General features: G+C 37.6%; 1 protein-coding gene across 3 annotated transcripts in view; it reads right to left on the bottom strand.

The window, feature by feature from the left end:
• The window catches only part of SLC38A1 (solute carrier family 38 member 1), an 82200-nt gene that overhangs the window by 13509 nt on the left and 51239 nt on the right, over positions 1 to 17452 (bottom strand). For all 3 annotated transcript variants that reach the window (XM_017529601.2, XM_017529612.2, XM_017529624.2), the window contains 7 exons: positions 7324 to 7397; positions 5396 to 5488; positions 5022 to 5103; positions 3965 to 4047; positions 2455 to 2513; positions 2236 to 2352; positions 936 to 1015 (listed from right to left, as the gene is read on the bottom strand). In XM_017529601.2, the coding sequence (XP_017385090.1) occupies positions 936 to 1015; positions 2236 to 2352; positions 2455 to 2513; positions 3965 to 4047; positions 5022 to 5103; positions 5396 to 5488; positions 7324 to 7397 (588 nt within the window). The remainder of the gene's footprint in view (positions 1 to 935; positions 1016 to 2235; positions 2353 to 2454; positions 2514 to 3964; positions 4048 to 5021; positions 5104 to 5395; positions 5489 to 7323; positions 7398 to 17452) is intronic.

Genomic DNA, 17452 nt, shown 5'->3' with positions numbered 1-17452 from the left:
CGGTGAGCCGAGATCGCGCCATTGCCCTCCAGCCTGGGTAACAAGAGCGAAACTCCGTCTCAAAAAATAAAATAAAATAAAATAAATAAAAACTAAAACTAAAAGCTGACCTATTAAAAGATGTCAAAGATATATTTAAATTTTAGAGGATCACAAACTAGGAGTGATGTATATATACATAGAGGTAGATGGTTAAAATTTAGCCATGTATCAATTAAATATGAAAAAAATGAGTGAATTCAATGCTAAATGACATCAACTTTGTTTCAAAATGGAAATAAATACGAATATTGTCTGTTTTAAGTTTTTAAGATTACACCATGGTGACTATTTTTGTATATGTTTGATAACTGTAGGCTAAAAAGAGAACACATGAAGTTTATAAGGAGGGCTTAATTTTCTCAAAACAAGCAATCAAAAATAAATCAATAAATCCATAGAATTTTCTTAATAGTTAAAATTGAACAGCAATATTCTTTTTTCCTAGTTTGTGGTCTTAACACTGATTTCTTATTGTCTGATTTACTAGCCTTTTCACCCAAACCAACAGGCAAATCAGAGACAATGTATTTGCAGTTTATAGATAAATCTGAAGATTATCACCCACTTGCAAAATACACATACGTAATGGAAAGCAACACAAATACTTAAACTCTCCTCGGTGATACACTATTTGAAAAACCAAATTACTGAAAAAGCCCACATGGTTGACTCCTTTCTGTATTTATGGCCGCACAAAATATTGAAGTTTCTGATTTTTCATGCTTTCTTTTTTCTTAAAATACAATACTTGTTCAAGAATGGCAGAATGTGAGTAAATGTTGAAGCTGGGTGATGAATCCGCCGAGGTTCATTAGACAAGTCTGTTTATTTTAATTCTATATTTGCCTATTAATGAGGGGATGTAAAATGATTAAGATAAACAAATTTCTTACTCTTTAAGCTCACTGTAAATTGGCAGGACTGATGGGTGGCAGACAAATGCAAATGCAATGGTTGGTAAAGCATACACAGTCTATTTGAGAGAAAAGAACAGACATTAGAAAAAAAAACACTTTTACCATAAAAATGACACAGCTCCAGTATTTCCAAGCTGTCTTTTTATCTGACAGCTCTTGAGAATCCCTGGATTATTCAGTTATTAGGAGGGTTTTGATCTCTAAAATAGAAGCAGCTTTTCTAAGAGAGCTTATCTAGCTCGAGCCATTAGCCACTCGTCACAGAGGGATTTTGGATTTGGCTCACCTACAGCGTATTTTATGTACTTCAGGTATACAACATCCCCTGTTTATACAGCATGAGCCAGTTACATGGCACTCTTCCTAGGATAGCTCATTGGATCTCCACAGCAATCCCGAGCAGTAGGCAGACCGTGGCTGTTCTCCTGGCTCCCTGCAACAGGTCAGGCGACTGGCCCAGCACTCCCACCTCTAGTTAACTGCTCATTGCTCTATGTCAGGTGCATTGAATCAGACTTAAAAGATGCCCTCTGAAAAGAAAATCTGTTTCACATTGCACTACTTTGGCTGTATTCTTACAATCAGAGAGAAAGAGAGAGATTGTGATCTATTTAGTTTTCTTAGATAAGGCTGTTTGAAACTCTCAAACTCAATCTAATTTCCTATGCAAAAAGAGGAGGGGGGAAGGAAGGAAAACTAACTTATCTTATGCCCTAACTCTGCTGATGCACTATACCAGGCACATTCTAACAAAACCTTGTAAGATACAGAACAGAACCCTTGTTTTTACTCAAGGGATTGGGTTACTTGCCTGAGGATTCAAATCCAACCCTGACTGACTCCATAATCCTCTGCTTCCCATAGTATCAACAATATTTAACAGTAGGAGGGTTTTCTAAGTCCCAGTTTATGGTGGCATCTATATTTCAGCTGTGCAAGCTGAGGAAGTCTGCATTATTCCCTTCTGTCATCACCATATAAGAAACAGGGGGCTAAGGATGTTATTAATCTGTTTTTAAAGCATCAACCAGTCCTCTACACAGGAAGAGCTGAGACCATTATCCAGAATGGGATTTTGACAGAGAATGCTTAAGGGTAAGAGAGAGTGTAAAATATAATATTTGTATATTTCTCAAGGATCTCTGCATGGATTGTGTAATCTGGAAGCAATGGTACCATGTAGTGCAATTACAAGTGTAAGAAATAGAATGCTCTTAATAAAAGTGCTCCTTTAAAAATCCCAATCTTTTTATCTGCAAAGGATCAGGAAACTTACCTTTGAATTGAAGGTAACATATTTTGGCGTGCACATGTCAGCATTTGTTGAATTAGCGCTTATTGTTGAGTTTAGCTCTGGAACAATGCAGGGAATTTGAAATTTCTTGTAAATAACCTGGTATTAAGAAGTATAGTAGAAACAATATAGACTTTAGTAAAGCCAAATAATGAATAGTACTATCACAAAACCAAACCAGCCATTTCAATCAGCACTTACCACTATTAGGAAAAAAACCATGCAGCTCAAGGAGAATCCACTAGTATAGCCAAGATACCCTTTAAAAAAAAGTAAAAAATAAATTATTTCTTTTTTTCTGTTTTTTAAAAATTTGGAGCTACCCATCATAAACTGTTATTACTTCAAAATTCATCACCTCATTTATTTCGATGCGTTATTTCAAGCATATTTTAGAGCTCCAACAATAAACACACATATCCAAGTGAATACAAGATTTATTATTTGACAGTGCTACTTTATTTGGCAAAAAATGGGGCACTGAATAAAAATATTACATTATGTGCTTTGATTCCAACTCTCCCTGGCACACTAGAGAACACAGATTCCCAGAATCCAACGGAAAAGAGCCTTCCAATTTTTTGCCATAAGTCTGTGCTGGTGGACTCTGATAGTGTCCTATAGGCAAACACATTTACTCCTTGATCCCCTCAGTTATGCACTTATTGTGTGCATACTGAATGCCAATTATAATACTTTTCTCCGCAGATGAGAGAGTAGATGAAGCGAATTTCTAGAATGCCTGGGAGATCTCTAACTGCCACCGTGACCTCCAAAAAGGTAGAGTTAAGTAGCCTTTTGGGACTGCATTATTCTCATCCCTGGGGAAGAGCCTTTCTCTACTTAACTGAAAAGAGCTACCTCTATAGGTACAGAAAACACAGATGTAGAAACCAGAAAATAAGTTTGGATATAATGTATCAGACTTCTGGAGCTGTTCTGTGAGGTTTATACAGAGGTCTGATACATTATATCCGAAACAAAACAAAAAACTGTGGCTAATAATTATTGTTTGAAGAGCTTTTATCCAAACTTCTGTTTGAATTAGCCCAGAATTCAAGTAAATACACTTTACAGGTTTTTGACTGGATGGCAGTCTGGCCACATTATTCAATGTATAAAATTCCCCTAACATCAGGCATTCTTGTTTCCAAATACAAGCATAAAAACAAGTAGTAGATCAAAGCCAAATGGATATGACTTGGAGATTATCCACCACTTCTGACTTTTGATTTCTCTCTCCCGCTTCAGAGAGAAATAATTGAGACTGGTTAGACTAAATTTATGCATGATTCATAATACTTAGGGCTTTAAATCTAGGCAGCTGTCTCCATATTAGATTTGAAAATGTATTTACCTAAATAATGAGGGTATTTAAGACTTCATACAAGGAGAATTCCATTTTCTGGACCTTTCTTAGAGTAGCATATAAGTTGTACTATTGAAAATAGCCCTGTTTGTCCTGGCCCCAGAACCTTCCTTCTCTCCTCCACAGCTCAGTAGAGGGATTGTTTAGGAGGTCACCTACTGACTACTGTTTTTACCCCATATTAAAGTTAGGCCTGATTAATACTTACAATTTATCATTAAGTGCATCACTAATCTTTAAGTGCATGCAGAGGAGAAGCAGAGGGCAACACTGTCCATTTTTATTCAGTTTCTGATTCACTTGAGCACTGCAGAATACTATAAAAACAAAGTGTGTCCTTACCTAAGTTCTTCAAGAGACACAGAGGGAGAATTATGCCAAAGGTAACTATTACCACCAGAACTCGGCCATCCACGTACCAGGCTCTGAAAGGCATTTAAGTGGTTAGGTTATATTTTTTTAGAAAGTGACTTTTGTCCCCTCCAATGTAAAATTTTTGTTAATTTTTACTATATCCATTAATTTTTAAAATCATTATTCAGGTCTTATCCAAACACTTCAACCCAACCACTACTTATTTACTACAGCTTCACTCCCACGTAATGGAAGAAGGAATATTGTTTTTTTTTCCTTTCCCATTGGCTAAATGTGGCATTCCTTTGAATTATTTACATGGTTTCAAAGCTGAATGCATACATTGCATTCTGTCAGATTACAACTCGTCTTATCAATTATTTAAAGAGAAAGCTCCTTTTTGTTTTGCTGGGCTAGTATCAGCGAGAAGCAAGTCACCACAGGTAGGCATTTCTCTCTCCCTGATCCCTTGGATTTGACCTTGAATCCTGAGAACACTAGGAACTCTGACTTCTACGATTCTCCCTTGAAAGAAAACAGAGAAACTAAGACAGACAAGAACTGTTAAACAAGACAGAGTCAAAACACAGTTGTGCCAAATGTAGCTGCAACATTTTCCAGGGTTAGCTACATCTTTAATGAGGTTGGCTCATGTAAATTTTGCTCCCAAAATGCTACGTCCCTCCTTTAAGCAAAAGGCTAGGGTCTTAATTTTTTTTGCATGTTCCACTTTTGTGTTAAAAATACTCCATATCTGTTCTATTTCACAGAAACTAGATATAGATTTCAGGCTCTTGGGAAAATGCAGTGTCAACCGCTCACAGCATAACAGATAAATCTACTTTTCAAATGTTCGTATTCAAATGGCTCTCGTTGCTTCTTTCATTTATATAGCCCCAAAGAAGTTTACTGTTGAAACAACAAACAAACAAAAAGCATCCTAGGAAAAACTTTCTGCAGTATTCATAAAGCAAGAATTTTGGCTAGCCCATATTTAAATTAAAAACATTTTAGTTATACCATTAAAAAATGGTCTATAACTTACGAAAATGCCTCTTCCTTTCCCATTAGAAACTTTATGGCAGAGGGTAGTTCATTTTTTACTATGAAGAGGTAGCTCAGCATTGCTAGAAGAAAATGAGAACATTTTTAGAAAGAAGATATGAAGACTTATGTTACAAGCTATATTAAAAGTTATCAGCCTGTTCTTAGACCAACCATCAATAAGACACAAAGGGAACTTTAGCTACTCCAGCAGGATTTGTGGCTTTAAATAAGTGACTGCTGTCTCTGCTTTACTTTCCCTGTGCCGTTTTAGCAATGAGGATGATAACTGTTTGAATTATGTTAAAATTCACGCGGCCACCCAACCACCAGAATTAGTTTCAAGTTATGTATAGAAAAGCATATCCTTTTTACCTCCAGTGTTCTGAAGAGAGGTGGCTCCAAAGATTACGAACTTCCCTGTGGTGCCAAAAACTTGTTCCCCCAGCTTTTCGTATACCATGCAGCCTATTTAAAAATCAAATTTGAGAACACAAAAAATGACAGGGTTCAGAAAGTTAAAAATAGTCAAGATTTTGTCATTCTATTGACTGTTCCCCAAGTTATTGTGTGCCTTTCTCAAACTCACAGAAATAGTCTTCTTGGCTTTGCAGGGGTTAAGGCATCCTCATTATAAAACAAACTCTTGATATTTTAAAATGTCAGACGCAACCATCATTTCTCCTTTTTCAAGTTGGCTAACAAAGCGTTACAATTAACCTCTTAGGTCATAAGGCTTATTTTTAACTACCTCTATCTCACAAAGGGGAAATTCCCTCTGTGATCTTTTTCTCAGATCTGGTAGATACCATATATATATATATATATATATATATATATATATATTTGATTTAAAAAGATCCTAAAAGTTGAGGCAAAAAGATTCCTTTTGAATTAACTACCTTAAATGATTAGGCTAACAAGGAATTATCTTAATAACATCCCATCAGTGCATCCATGTTCTAAATGTAATAACAAGCTTGGAAACATTTTAATAGCCATGACATATGAAACGTAATCATTCATAAAATGTAGTTCAAATACACGCAACTCCCAAAAGAGAGCAGACAACTAATCTGTCGAAAGCATATTTCATCTGTAGCAAAATTTGAAAGTGTTCAACTAGCTCATCTCAATAAATACTAAAATTCTAAACCATTCATTTTTTAAAAAGCATTTATATTTCTTTATGACTGTTCAGTCCATGTTTTCAAAAGGTTCACAGACAGCAATATGTGACAGGCTATAATTAAACCTTTGTTTAATCTCTCAAAAGACTGGTGTTTAAACGAGACAATGGTCAGCTCCTCAATTTATTACAAAATGTTCCAGTTAAATTGAGTCATGTATATACAATAATAGTTGGCCAAGGTGGTTTTAGCTAATGTAAAAGTCAAAGAATTACAAACATAATCCAGTGTCCCAGAAATAGAAAATAAACACTTCAGGTATTACACTGCCCAGAGTACTTGAAGGCTCTTCATAGCTTGCTCACTCCCACAGTGCCTCAGGAGTAACATTTTCTCCTTGGAATAGGCACAAGAGAATGAAAAGTCTGTTTACTTACAAAACCTTTGAAGCTATAATACAAAAACATGGGATCTTTGCTTTGGATATATAAAGACCTAAGGAAAAACTGAAGCTTTTAAAATGAAGCCATTTTAAACTAGAAAAAAGGTATAATGGAGGGTTTGCTTTAAGTGACAACATTATTTGCTCATTGTCCATGCCAATTTAATTTATATATTGCTGCAACTGTTTCTCTAGACAAATACTTCCAAAGTTCTTCCAATTACTCTAGGTCAAAGTAGTCTTTCTTTCTTTTCTTTCTTCCTTCCTTCCTTCCTTCCTTTCTTTCTTTCTTTCTTTCTTTCTTTCTTTCTTTCTTTCTTTCTTTCTTTTTTTGAGACAGAGCATTGCTCTGTTGCCCAGGCTGGAGTGCAGTGGCATGATCTCAGTTCACTGCAGTCTCCACCTCCCATGTTCAAGTGATTCTCCTGCCTCAGCCTCCTCAGTACCTAGGACTACAGGCAGGCACCACCATGCCCAGCTAATTTTTTGTATTTTTAGTAGAGAAGGGGTTTCACCATGTTGACCAGGATGGTCTTGATCTCCCAACCTCATTATCCACCTGCCTCAGCCTCCCAAAGTTCTGGGATTACAGGAGTGAACCACTGCACCCAGCCCCAGTCTTTCTTTTTAATAGTCAAATTGTTGTACAGAGAGAGCGTCATTTGTTCACAGTGTCATCATAAAAATAATTCACCCTGGTTTTAACAAAATCAAACATATTCTCAGCTTACCTGTTTCTTTTGAACAGATCAGTAGGAGGTTTATTGAATATATAGACAGCAATGTCACTGAAGTCAAAAGTACCCTAAAGCAAAGAAAATTAATCTTGTTGTAATAACTAGAAAAGAATATATTCTGACTTTACATTTTAGAAGGGCAAAGGTTTATTTGTATAGTTAACATTATTTGTTAATAGTATCCAAATTTTGGAACCTATTAGTCATCCCTGTTTTAAAATCTGCAATAAAAATGTCCTACCAAATAAAGAAGTGCTCATTAGAATCTGAGTAACAGTTCAAATCCTTTACGTAATTCAAAGCCAAATAGCTCTCTGGGAACATTTCAGTTGAGATGACTTTAAAACAACATTATGAAAGAAAGCTTTTGTAGTAAATGATGTAAGCTCTGTTACATCTGGATGAGAGTGTGTGAGAAAGGGATGGGAGGGGCAAAGGGGAAGGCTGGCAGTGACCTTAGGAGAATGACCACCTGACTTTGGGCAACTTGCTTAACATTTCCCATCTCTGGATTCATTGCCCATAATATAAAGATACAAGCCAAATGATGTCTGGGCTCTTTTCATCTATTACTTCATGGCTATCTTAAAATATATATATTAGGCCACTAATGTAACTCACTTTTTTTTGCACCTGGTTCCTCTTAGATGAATAAGCACCCTTTGCTAACTAGTGGGAAAATTTGACAATCAAGTATAATGAAAAGACTTTTTTGAATGATGAACTCATGTTTTTGTTTTAGTACATCTGGCTCATTATCAAACCCTTCTCAAGGAAAAGTGCAGTTAAAATAGTGTGGGAGATTATATAGATGATTTCTGAAACATTTGATTAAAACAGACATGATAACTAAAAATAAAGCCTATTTATTAAAAAGAAGAAAAAAAAATCCAGTCCCCGATTGAAACCGTTCACTTCCTGATGTGGGAAAATATATCCCCAGAACAATACATTACTGCAATTGACTCTATGTTTGAATCATTAAAGGCAATTATTTTTCCACCAAGTGCTGTTGAGAGGCACTTGGCACATCATGCAGTTCGCTCTGCGTGGGCTGCCTCCTCCTGGCCCTTCCCCCTCCCAGCACACCTGTTGAAGGCTGCTCAAGGCCCCAGCTCAGATGCCACCTCCTCACTTGCCTTCCCTGGCCCCAGGCAGAATGACTGCTTCTCAGCTGTCTCTGATCCTACAGCATTTTGCTTTTCGCACATATGGGGCAGCCATGAGGAGATAAACCAGGAGTACAGAACGGTCAACAGCAGAACAGATGGACTGCCAGAAACTGGCCAGCAAACAAAATAGGGGCAGAGCTCAGCAAAGGCAAAACAAACACTAGGAGAAAGAACAGAAGACCTAACACTTTGGTTAGAGGCCCAACTGATCTGCCAATAAAGGGGAATTTAGGTTAAGATATGATTGGTAAGAAAGTGCATTCAGATCTATACTTATTTCTCCAAAATCCTTGAGTGAGGAGGCTGACTGATATGGTTTGGCTGTGTACCCACCCAAATCTCATCTTGAATTGTAGTTCCCATAATTCCCATGTGTTATGAGAGGGATCTGGTGGGAGATAATTGAATCATGGGTGTGGTTTCCCCTATACTGTTCCTGTGGTAGTGAATAAGTCTAACAAGATCTGATGGTTTTTTTTTAATAAGGGGAAACCCCTTTCACTTATCTCTCAATTCTCTCTTGTCCGCAGGCAAATAAGACGTGCCTTTTACCTTCTGCCATGATTGTGAGGCCTCCACAGCCACATGGAACTGTGAGTTCTTTAAGCCTCTTTTTCTTTATAAATTACCCAGTCCCAAGTATGACTTTATCATCAGCGTAAAAATGGACTAATTATTATCTCTTCAGGTTGAAGGATGTGAGAAATGAAGAGCAAGCATTTATTAGCCAACCCAGTAGTTCTGAGATATGTAATGGAACATGATTTGATATGCTCTGCCACAGAATAAAATACAGAACCTAATTGTGGCATGATTTTGTTTCCATCAGATAAGATAAGCATTATTTTACATAGAAGAAGCAAGCTTTGAGTTTCTTGCAGAGTTCACTCATGTTTTGAGGGACATACACTAAGTAGCCATTTCTACACATACATGTGACAGGTCCTAGAGGATTTCCATGTGGCACAGAAGAGCACAGGATTTCTAGTGGGGATAAAATGGGTGGTATCTTAGGATGAGTCAGGTGCTAATCTGGAGTGACCATGTGCCCTGTTGGGTCTACTCTGCTGGGACCAAAAGTGACCAAAAGGATTTTCCCATGGTCCCAAGGCTAATGTATAAAGAGTACGAACTTGTACAAACTATGTGCCTAGGAGGAGTGCATAATTATGAATATCTACATAATGATTTACAAAAGGCCTTAACCCTGGAGAACTCGGTATTTATTAGCAAAAGAAACATTCCAAGGAAACATTTGCTGTGTTCCCTCAGTCAGTAGCCCCTTGAACCATGTGGTTCTTGCAAATGGTTGTGTCTTAACACATTCTATGTGTTGAATCTCTTTGCAGATGATGCTCAGCTGCCATCTGGCCCTTTGAGCATCAGAAACTGCTATCCCTCTTTTTTCAAGTAGGAGAAAAGTGTTGATTAGGGAAGATTTTAGTAATGTTCACTTATCTTCTTCCCCCTACTTAAACATAACAGAATGAGGTGCTCCCACAGTGATGAAAATAACCTCTTCTCCCATGTTTAAGAGACATAACATTGTACCCCAGAGTACTAAGAGTACTAAGAGTCTGATGGCTTTTGTCTTTAACTCTATGATTGGCAAAGACTCTTTTCTTAGTCCCTTCTGAAATGTAGACCTTCTCTTCCAAGACTAAAAACTAACATAAAGTAAAACCTCCTTTTCTATCAGATCACTAAGAGGCAAACTGTAAAAGTAAAGTATTCTAAGAATACTTTAGACTATACCAGAATCTGGCATTAATAGGATTAAAATTTATAAAAGTACACGTCTTTGTTCAGATTCTTACAAAGAAGCAATATGTTGTCTAAATGACTCTAATGGGTTAGAAAAATCAAATCATAGATGTCTTGAGACACGGAGACCATGACATCTAAGAGAAAGAGGAAAGAGGAATAACTGGAGAGAATGTACTGGACACTTCTGTTTAGGGCATGAGTATGCCCCTTAAAGTCCAGGTAGTATTTGTACATATAATTATGGTTTCCTGGAAGAGAAACACATGCTGGGATTCTTGTGCTAACACCATGGAACACAAGTGATTCCTTTTTAAAATTTCATCTGGATATAATTTAAGCTTCAATGTTGTTAACCATCAACCACAAGTATTAATATGGGTGGGGCAAAAATTGGTTGCTGAAAAAGGCATACTTACCTAAGGACTACAGCTCAGCAATTGGTGATAGGGCTGTAGAGATGTTGATAGTTCAGACTTATGTTCAACTTTGAGGAGATCTAGAGCATGTAACTGTACATGGGTCATGGTGAAGGTGTGGCAGGAGAGTTAGAATGATGAAGAATGTGGTCAGGAACCTTCAAGAGTCTTTGTGTCAGCAACATTTTGAAAGATGTGGTGCAGGACATCCTGTAGATTTTTGAGTCTCCTGAGAAGAAACTTAGAATTCTAGACTCCTTAAGCAGGGAGAGACTTTTAGAGAGGATCTAGTTCAGCACAGGGTTTTCACCCAGGACAGGAAACGTCTATGCTCCATGCCAACACACTGGCATCAAGGTCTGTAAAGTGTCTTTTAAAAGGGGACACATTATGCAACCCATTCATTTCTGTAAAGTTCTGTGCTTTGTAACTGTGGCTGAGCTGAAATCACTATTGCTACTTCTATCCTTGGGTCCTCATTTTACCTTCAGGACCTATTAGAATCTACCTGAAATCTAACACCTCTCCTACCTAACAGTACTGCGGGTGCTCATTTTAAGATTGTGCTTTTTAACTCAAAAACCTTTAGTTCTTTGAACTGTTCATCTTGTGGTGAAGTGTTTGGGCTGTTTACATCTCAGTCATGGTCCAGTTCCTCAACCATCCTTTTTAAAGGCTGTGTACTGAGATGAGCCCAATGCTATAACATCAAATTTGATCCAAATAGCGCAAAGCATGACAGGATTTTTAATTTCTCTGAGTCGGACATCTTTCTTCTTTCAAGGAAATCTATTTTGGAATTCATTTTTACAGCAACCCCCACATACTTTTCATTTTCTGAGCTTCTGGTATGAGTGTTACTAGGCTGTCTTCATGATTCTATCTTGTGTACTTTTTTTGTTTGTTTTTGAAGCTAAGCGCAAGACCTCTATTTATTTCCATTACATTTTATCTTTCAAGTCTCGTGATCTCTTCTTAAATTGTTGATCCTTTTTACTTATATTTCAACCACTGCGTCCAACTTCATATCTTGAGTGTACCTTCATCCAAGTCACTGGCATCAACTTTGAATAGAATAAGACCATCTGGAAATGGCCCATTGTTCAGCCAACTGCTTGAAGCCTGGAAGTCATCCTAATCTCTCACTTATTCCTTCACCCTTTATATCTAGTTCATTTGCAAGTGCCCTATCATTTCTACCCCCAAAATTTATCCCAAATCCACAGTCATTTTCCCCATCTCCACTGACCCCACTCTAGTGTGAGCCATTGTCTTTAATTTCTGGATAGCTGTGATCATCTTTACTTATCTCCCTTGTCTTGCCTCCTCACATATCTTCCACCCAGCAGCCAAAGTAATCTTTTTATTTTAATGCTTTATTATGTGTCTCCATCACTAGACTGTAAGACCGGCCATGACAGTTTAATTGACCTATTCACCTATTTACAGTCAGCATCAAACACACACATAACAGTCTTTGCTGAGAATAAGTGAATTTACAAACATTAGAACCTCATTGGCAAGTGATGTGAGACTGTGCCAAATATCTTAACTAAAATCAAGATTCCCTCTATTAAGATAGTCCCATGATCTACTTAGCTCACTCTTAACTCAAAAGGTGATATTAGTTTATTGACTATCTAGAAAAACTCTGTTGGCCTCTACAGAGCAATCTTTTCTGTAGTCATTGCATATTCACAAGCTGATTAATAATTTTCTTTACACTATTGCCTGGCATCTACTTTTTGCTATTTGTGAAAGTTGGAATTAAATTAGCCTATTTCTAATTTTCTGAGGATATTTGTGATTTCCATGATTTTTAAAAAGATTTCTGATAGTATCTTAGACAAAGTTGCATGAAGAAAAAAAGAAAGGAAAAGATTTCTAACAGTGGTCCTAGATATATTTATTCTTTTTGCTGCAAGAAAATTTTGGCCCATCTTTTAAATAACAAACATCTAAACATCTATTTAAAAAACGTTATTTGTCATTGTTTTGAATCATATTAACAGGATTGTAATTATTTGGTCTTCCAAAATTTACCCAAAGATTATATGAATAATGTTATTAATTTCATATTTAAAATTACTATATGCTAATAAAGTAGAAAGCTGTGACAACAAATAAAACCAAAACATTTAATGTGATTGAAATGTTCTATACCGTGGTTGTGATGGTGATTTCACAACTGTATTTGGATAAACTTAACAAATCTCACCCTTTAAATTGGAGAATTTTATTGTATGTAAAGTATACCCCAAAACCCAAAACCCAACTCCCCCCTCAAAAAAAACACAACAAACAAACATAAACCAACCTCAGGACACTTTAAGGGAGATAAGATTATATTTTAAAAGCCTAGCTATACAGTAACAAATCATAGGACATCCTTCCAACACAGCATCAGGGCCTTTGGTAGGGTTGGAGGTAAAGCAGCCGTCACTGCTTCAGATCCAGAAATAGCTCAGATGGGGGTGTTTGGGGCTGCCATGCAGCTGACTGCTTTCAACTCCTCCAGGACCCATTCCTCCCAAAAGATGAGAGAATCATTACCAGCCCTCGCTAGCATGATTATCCCTTGCAAACTTCAAAGCAGCTATTCTCAAACTTAAATGTGTGTGCAAATAAGGATCTTGTTAAAATGGATCAGGTCATGGGGTTGGGGCCTGAGATTCAGCATTTCTAACAAGCTGCCAGATGCTGCTGCTGCTATTGGTCCACTGACCTCGCTTAGAGCAGCAAGACTGAAAGCCCTGAGCTCTGGCCCTGTGGCATATACATCCCAGTTCTTTCTGTTTCTCACTGCACTGTGCTGTTGTATCACCTGCCACATTGTCTGCCTTGAGGTGCTGTGCCAACACTGAAGCTCAGTTACCTGTAAACACAGACCCCATGGCTACCCAGGTAAGGTGGCAGTGAAGAAAAGCACTTACAGCTGAATCATTCTCATTGCTGTGGTATGCTGACTAGCTTCCAGTGTGAAAAGTGAGGTCTAGTTTACTTCTTTCAGTTGACTTCTTCAAGCATTACTTCTTTTGTTTTGTTTTGTTTTGTTTTTTTCCCGACAGAGTCTCGCTCTGTCACCCAGGTTGGAGGACAGTGGCATGATCTTGGTTCACTGCAACCTCCACCTCCCAGGTTCAAGAGATCATCCTTCCTTAGCCCTCCAAATAGCTGGGACTACAGGTGTGTGCCACCATACCAGGCTAATTTTTATATTTTTTCGTAGAGATAGGTTTCACCATCTTGGCCAGGCTGATCTCGAACTCCTGACCTCAGGTGATCTGCCCACCTCAAGCATTATTTGCTTGTCAGGATATATATTTAAACATTAGTTTCAGCCTCCCCTCCTCCATGTTTCACTCCTTCCAGAAGCGATCTGATGCTTACTAAACCTCTAATTCTTCCTCTTCTAAATCCATTCAGAAGTATAAAACTTTTACCATCCTCAGTTAAACAAGCAGGATAATACATATAAAAACTCCTTAAGCTGGGGTAAAAGTGGTCTTTATTACTAGTCCTCCTTTGATCTATCACTGTCTCCTACTAACCCACAGCCCTTACTCCAAAACTAACAGACATACTGCTGGTTGAGGCAGAGTATTTACAAAAAAAATTTTAAATCCAGGACAAGGGACTTAGACAAACCATAGGAAGTGCATCGGTTCTGGGCTAGCCTAACCATCTTTCTCCACACTTTTCTGCTGTTGCTGGCCTCTCCCTCACCCTTTTCTACCTTTAACTTCCTGTCAACCTTTCTGAAAGGTCTCAACCCTCCTCATCTTCACCCTGAACTTTCCTATTCATTTTTCACCTCCGCCAACTCTCCCTGCTTCTCCATCCTATCCCCAATTATTCTAAGAGAAATACCTGTGTAAAGATTTGAAAACACTGTTGAAGAGACTAGAACACTAGCTGAAAATGATGGAAGAGCTGGGTGGTGGGGAGGACCCTACTGAGAATGCAGACCAAGAATTTAATGTCACCTTGTTTATGTGGTTGGAAAGCTCAGCCTCAGTGGTTCCAGGCCAGTATGACAGACAGCCAGTAGAAACAGGAAATAGGGCATAAATAGAGAATTTAAATGAAGGACCAGAGGCTCTCAGTCCTGCATTGAGGACAGGAATAGTGGTTTCTGGCCTGGGGAAGCCATGCCAGTGGAGACTAAACTGATCAGACACAGAAGAAGACTCCTTTATTTAATGAGAGCTCAAATGGAAAGAGGCAGGGCCAAAAGTGCAGAGAGAGGGACAAGGTGTTCTGAGTCCCTAAATTCATATGAAAATGTTAAATATTTTGAAAAATTAAAAATAATGTTTTATATGAAAATGAGTTTTATAGCTCTTTAATTTACCTTAAGGGGATTCAATATAATTAACAAAACACTTTATTGATAATTAATCATATCAAATGTTGGGGTATTCACTATATGTCAGGCCCATCCTAAGCACTTTTAAAAATACTTCACTGTGAGTAGTACTATTACTATCCTTATTTTACAGATAAAGTAATGGAAGCCTGGGAAGGTTAAGTATTTTGCCTAAGGTCACACAGCTATTGTCAGAGCTCTCAAATCCTGTTAGTATGACTCCAAAGTTCCTACCCATCATGCTGCATTGTCTGTCAAAGTCAAACATCCAGAGAGGAGTAACACTGTAAAAAATGAGACCTAAGATTTCAATGTACTTCATTCTAAGATTTTAAAAATCAGAGTTTATCTAAGGTGAGCCTAAACACTGAACAGAGAGACTTTGAGTGATTTCTTTTATACTTTATTTATTTTATGCATTTTCAAAATGGTTTAATGATTATCTTAGTTTTATAATAAAAATATAGAGAANTTCAAGTGACAGAATTATTATTTTAACCTATTTTTAGGGGAGAGTTGCATTTGTTTAACTCCCAAGCTCATTAACAGAGTCTTTGTTTCATTAGGAAGCTCACAAAATGCTTACAGAAAGGAGTAGAAACATATAATTATTCAGTCCCAAAGTGGACTTCTTAGTGACTAAATTCTGACCAAATTTCAAAATTCTGAGGGTCAGAAAACCAGCAGACGGTGACTTTGTAGCATGTGATTGTGTATAATGCTTACAAATTAGATTAGGGAATTAAACGGGTGGTTTTAAAAGGCCATGCAGGAAACAGGTGGAGAGCAATTACTTGTACAGTTCCTTCCATTTCTTTCCTTGTAGATAAATCTAAGTTCTTTGGTGCAAACCTTCTCTTAAATTAGCCTCACTGTCAGTTAGGTATTTTGTTTTGTCTAGAAAAAGAAATATGCATTGCTGATGGCCAATGCAAATAGTATCTAATATAATCCTAAAAAGAAAGAGGAATTTAAAAGAAGTATGCTGGTAAAAATAAAATTTTAGTTTAGTTGGTTCTTTGTAAACAAACAAACAAACAAAAAGTTAAAGAGGTCTGAGCTTAAATGAGGTAGTTGTACCAGTAAGAAAGAGAGCCATGTTGCGCTACCACTTCCTGTTTTTAACCTATAGTGGGTCGAGGGCTGTGGCTTTTGTGGGCACTCCACTTATAACTCTTGACACTCTTGATGTGTCCTTGTTCCTCTTCTCCCATTCCACAAAGACAACTCATTTCTTTTCTCCTTAAACCTAGATCCTTACTCTTTATCATACTCAAAAGATGTTAACTCTTGAGTGACAGAAAAATCCCATATGACTGTTGAAATAAAAAAATATGCTGTTCTCAGTGGGTATTTGGGACTTTTGTTCCAGTAGAAAGATGGATTGGGAGCTTCATTCATATTTTTCCATTCTGTTTTTGTGGTAACAACGCACATTTAAGGAGAAATAGTAGGTTTAAGAGGAACAGACAATGGACTTGTTGCTCTTCTCCCCACAGACATCAGTCATCTTGGGCAAGTTACTTAGCCTCTGTTAATTTTAGTTTTGTAATTGCCCAGTGGGCTCACCTTGCCCGCTGCCTTGACAGAACCAATTTATCAAGACAGGGGAATTGCAACGGAGAAAGAGTAATTCACACAGAGCCAGCTGTGCGGTAGACCAGAGTTTTATTATTACTCAAATCAGTCTCCCAGAGCATTCGGGGATCAGAGTTCTTTAAAGATAATTTGGCAGGTAGAGGCTTGGGAAGTGGGGAGTGATGATTGGTTAGGCTGGATATGAAATCATAGGGGGTCGAAGTGAGACTTTTCTGCTGTCTTCTGTTCCTGGGTGCAATGGTAGAACTGGTTGGGCCAGATTACCAGTCTGGGTGGTGTCAGCTGATCCATTAAGTACAGCTCTCCAAAATATCTCAAGCACTGATCTTAGGTTTTAAATAATGACGTTATCCCCAGGAGAAATTTGGGAAGGTTCAGACTCTTGGAGCCAGAGGCTGCATGACCCCTAAACTGTAATTTCTAATCTTGCAGCTAATGTGTTAGTCCTGCAAAGGCAGACTGGACCTCAGGCAAGAAGGGGGTCTTTTTGGGAAAGGGCTGTTATCAATTTTGTTTCAGAGTCAAACCAGGAACTGAATTCCTTCCCAAAGTTAGTTCAGCCTATGCCCAGGAATGAACAAGGACAGCTTAAGGGTTAGAGGCAAGATGGAGTTCGTTAGGTCTTACTTCTTCACTGTCATAATTTCCTCAGTCATAATTTTGCAAAGGCGGTTTCAGTTTCTTTATCTATAAAATGGGGGTGATAAACAGGGTTGTTATAAAGATCCCATGGAACAATGTATACTTTATAACTATCTTTTCTTTTTTAAACTCCTTTATAAAATTAAAAGTCACTCTTA

Source organism: Cebus imitator, unplaced genomic scaffold, assembly GCF_001604975.1.
Source record: "Cebus imitator isolate Cc_AM_T3 unplaced genomic scaffold, Cebus_imitator-1.0 Scaffold2, whole genome shotgun sequence".
Lineage (NCBI taxonomy): Eukaryota > Metazoa > Chordata > Mammalia > Primates > Cebidae > Cebus > Cebus imitator.
This window is presented reverse-complemented; position numbering and strand designations above follow the sequence as displayed.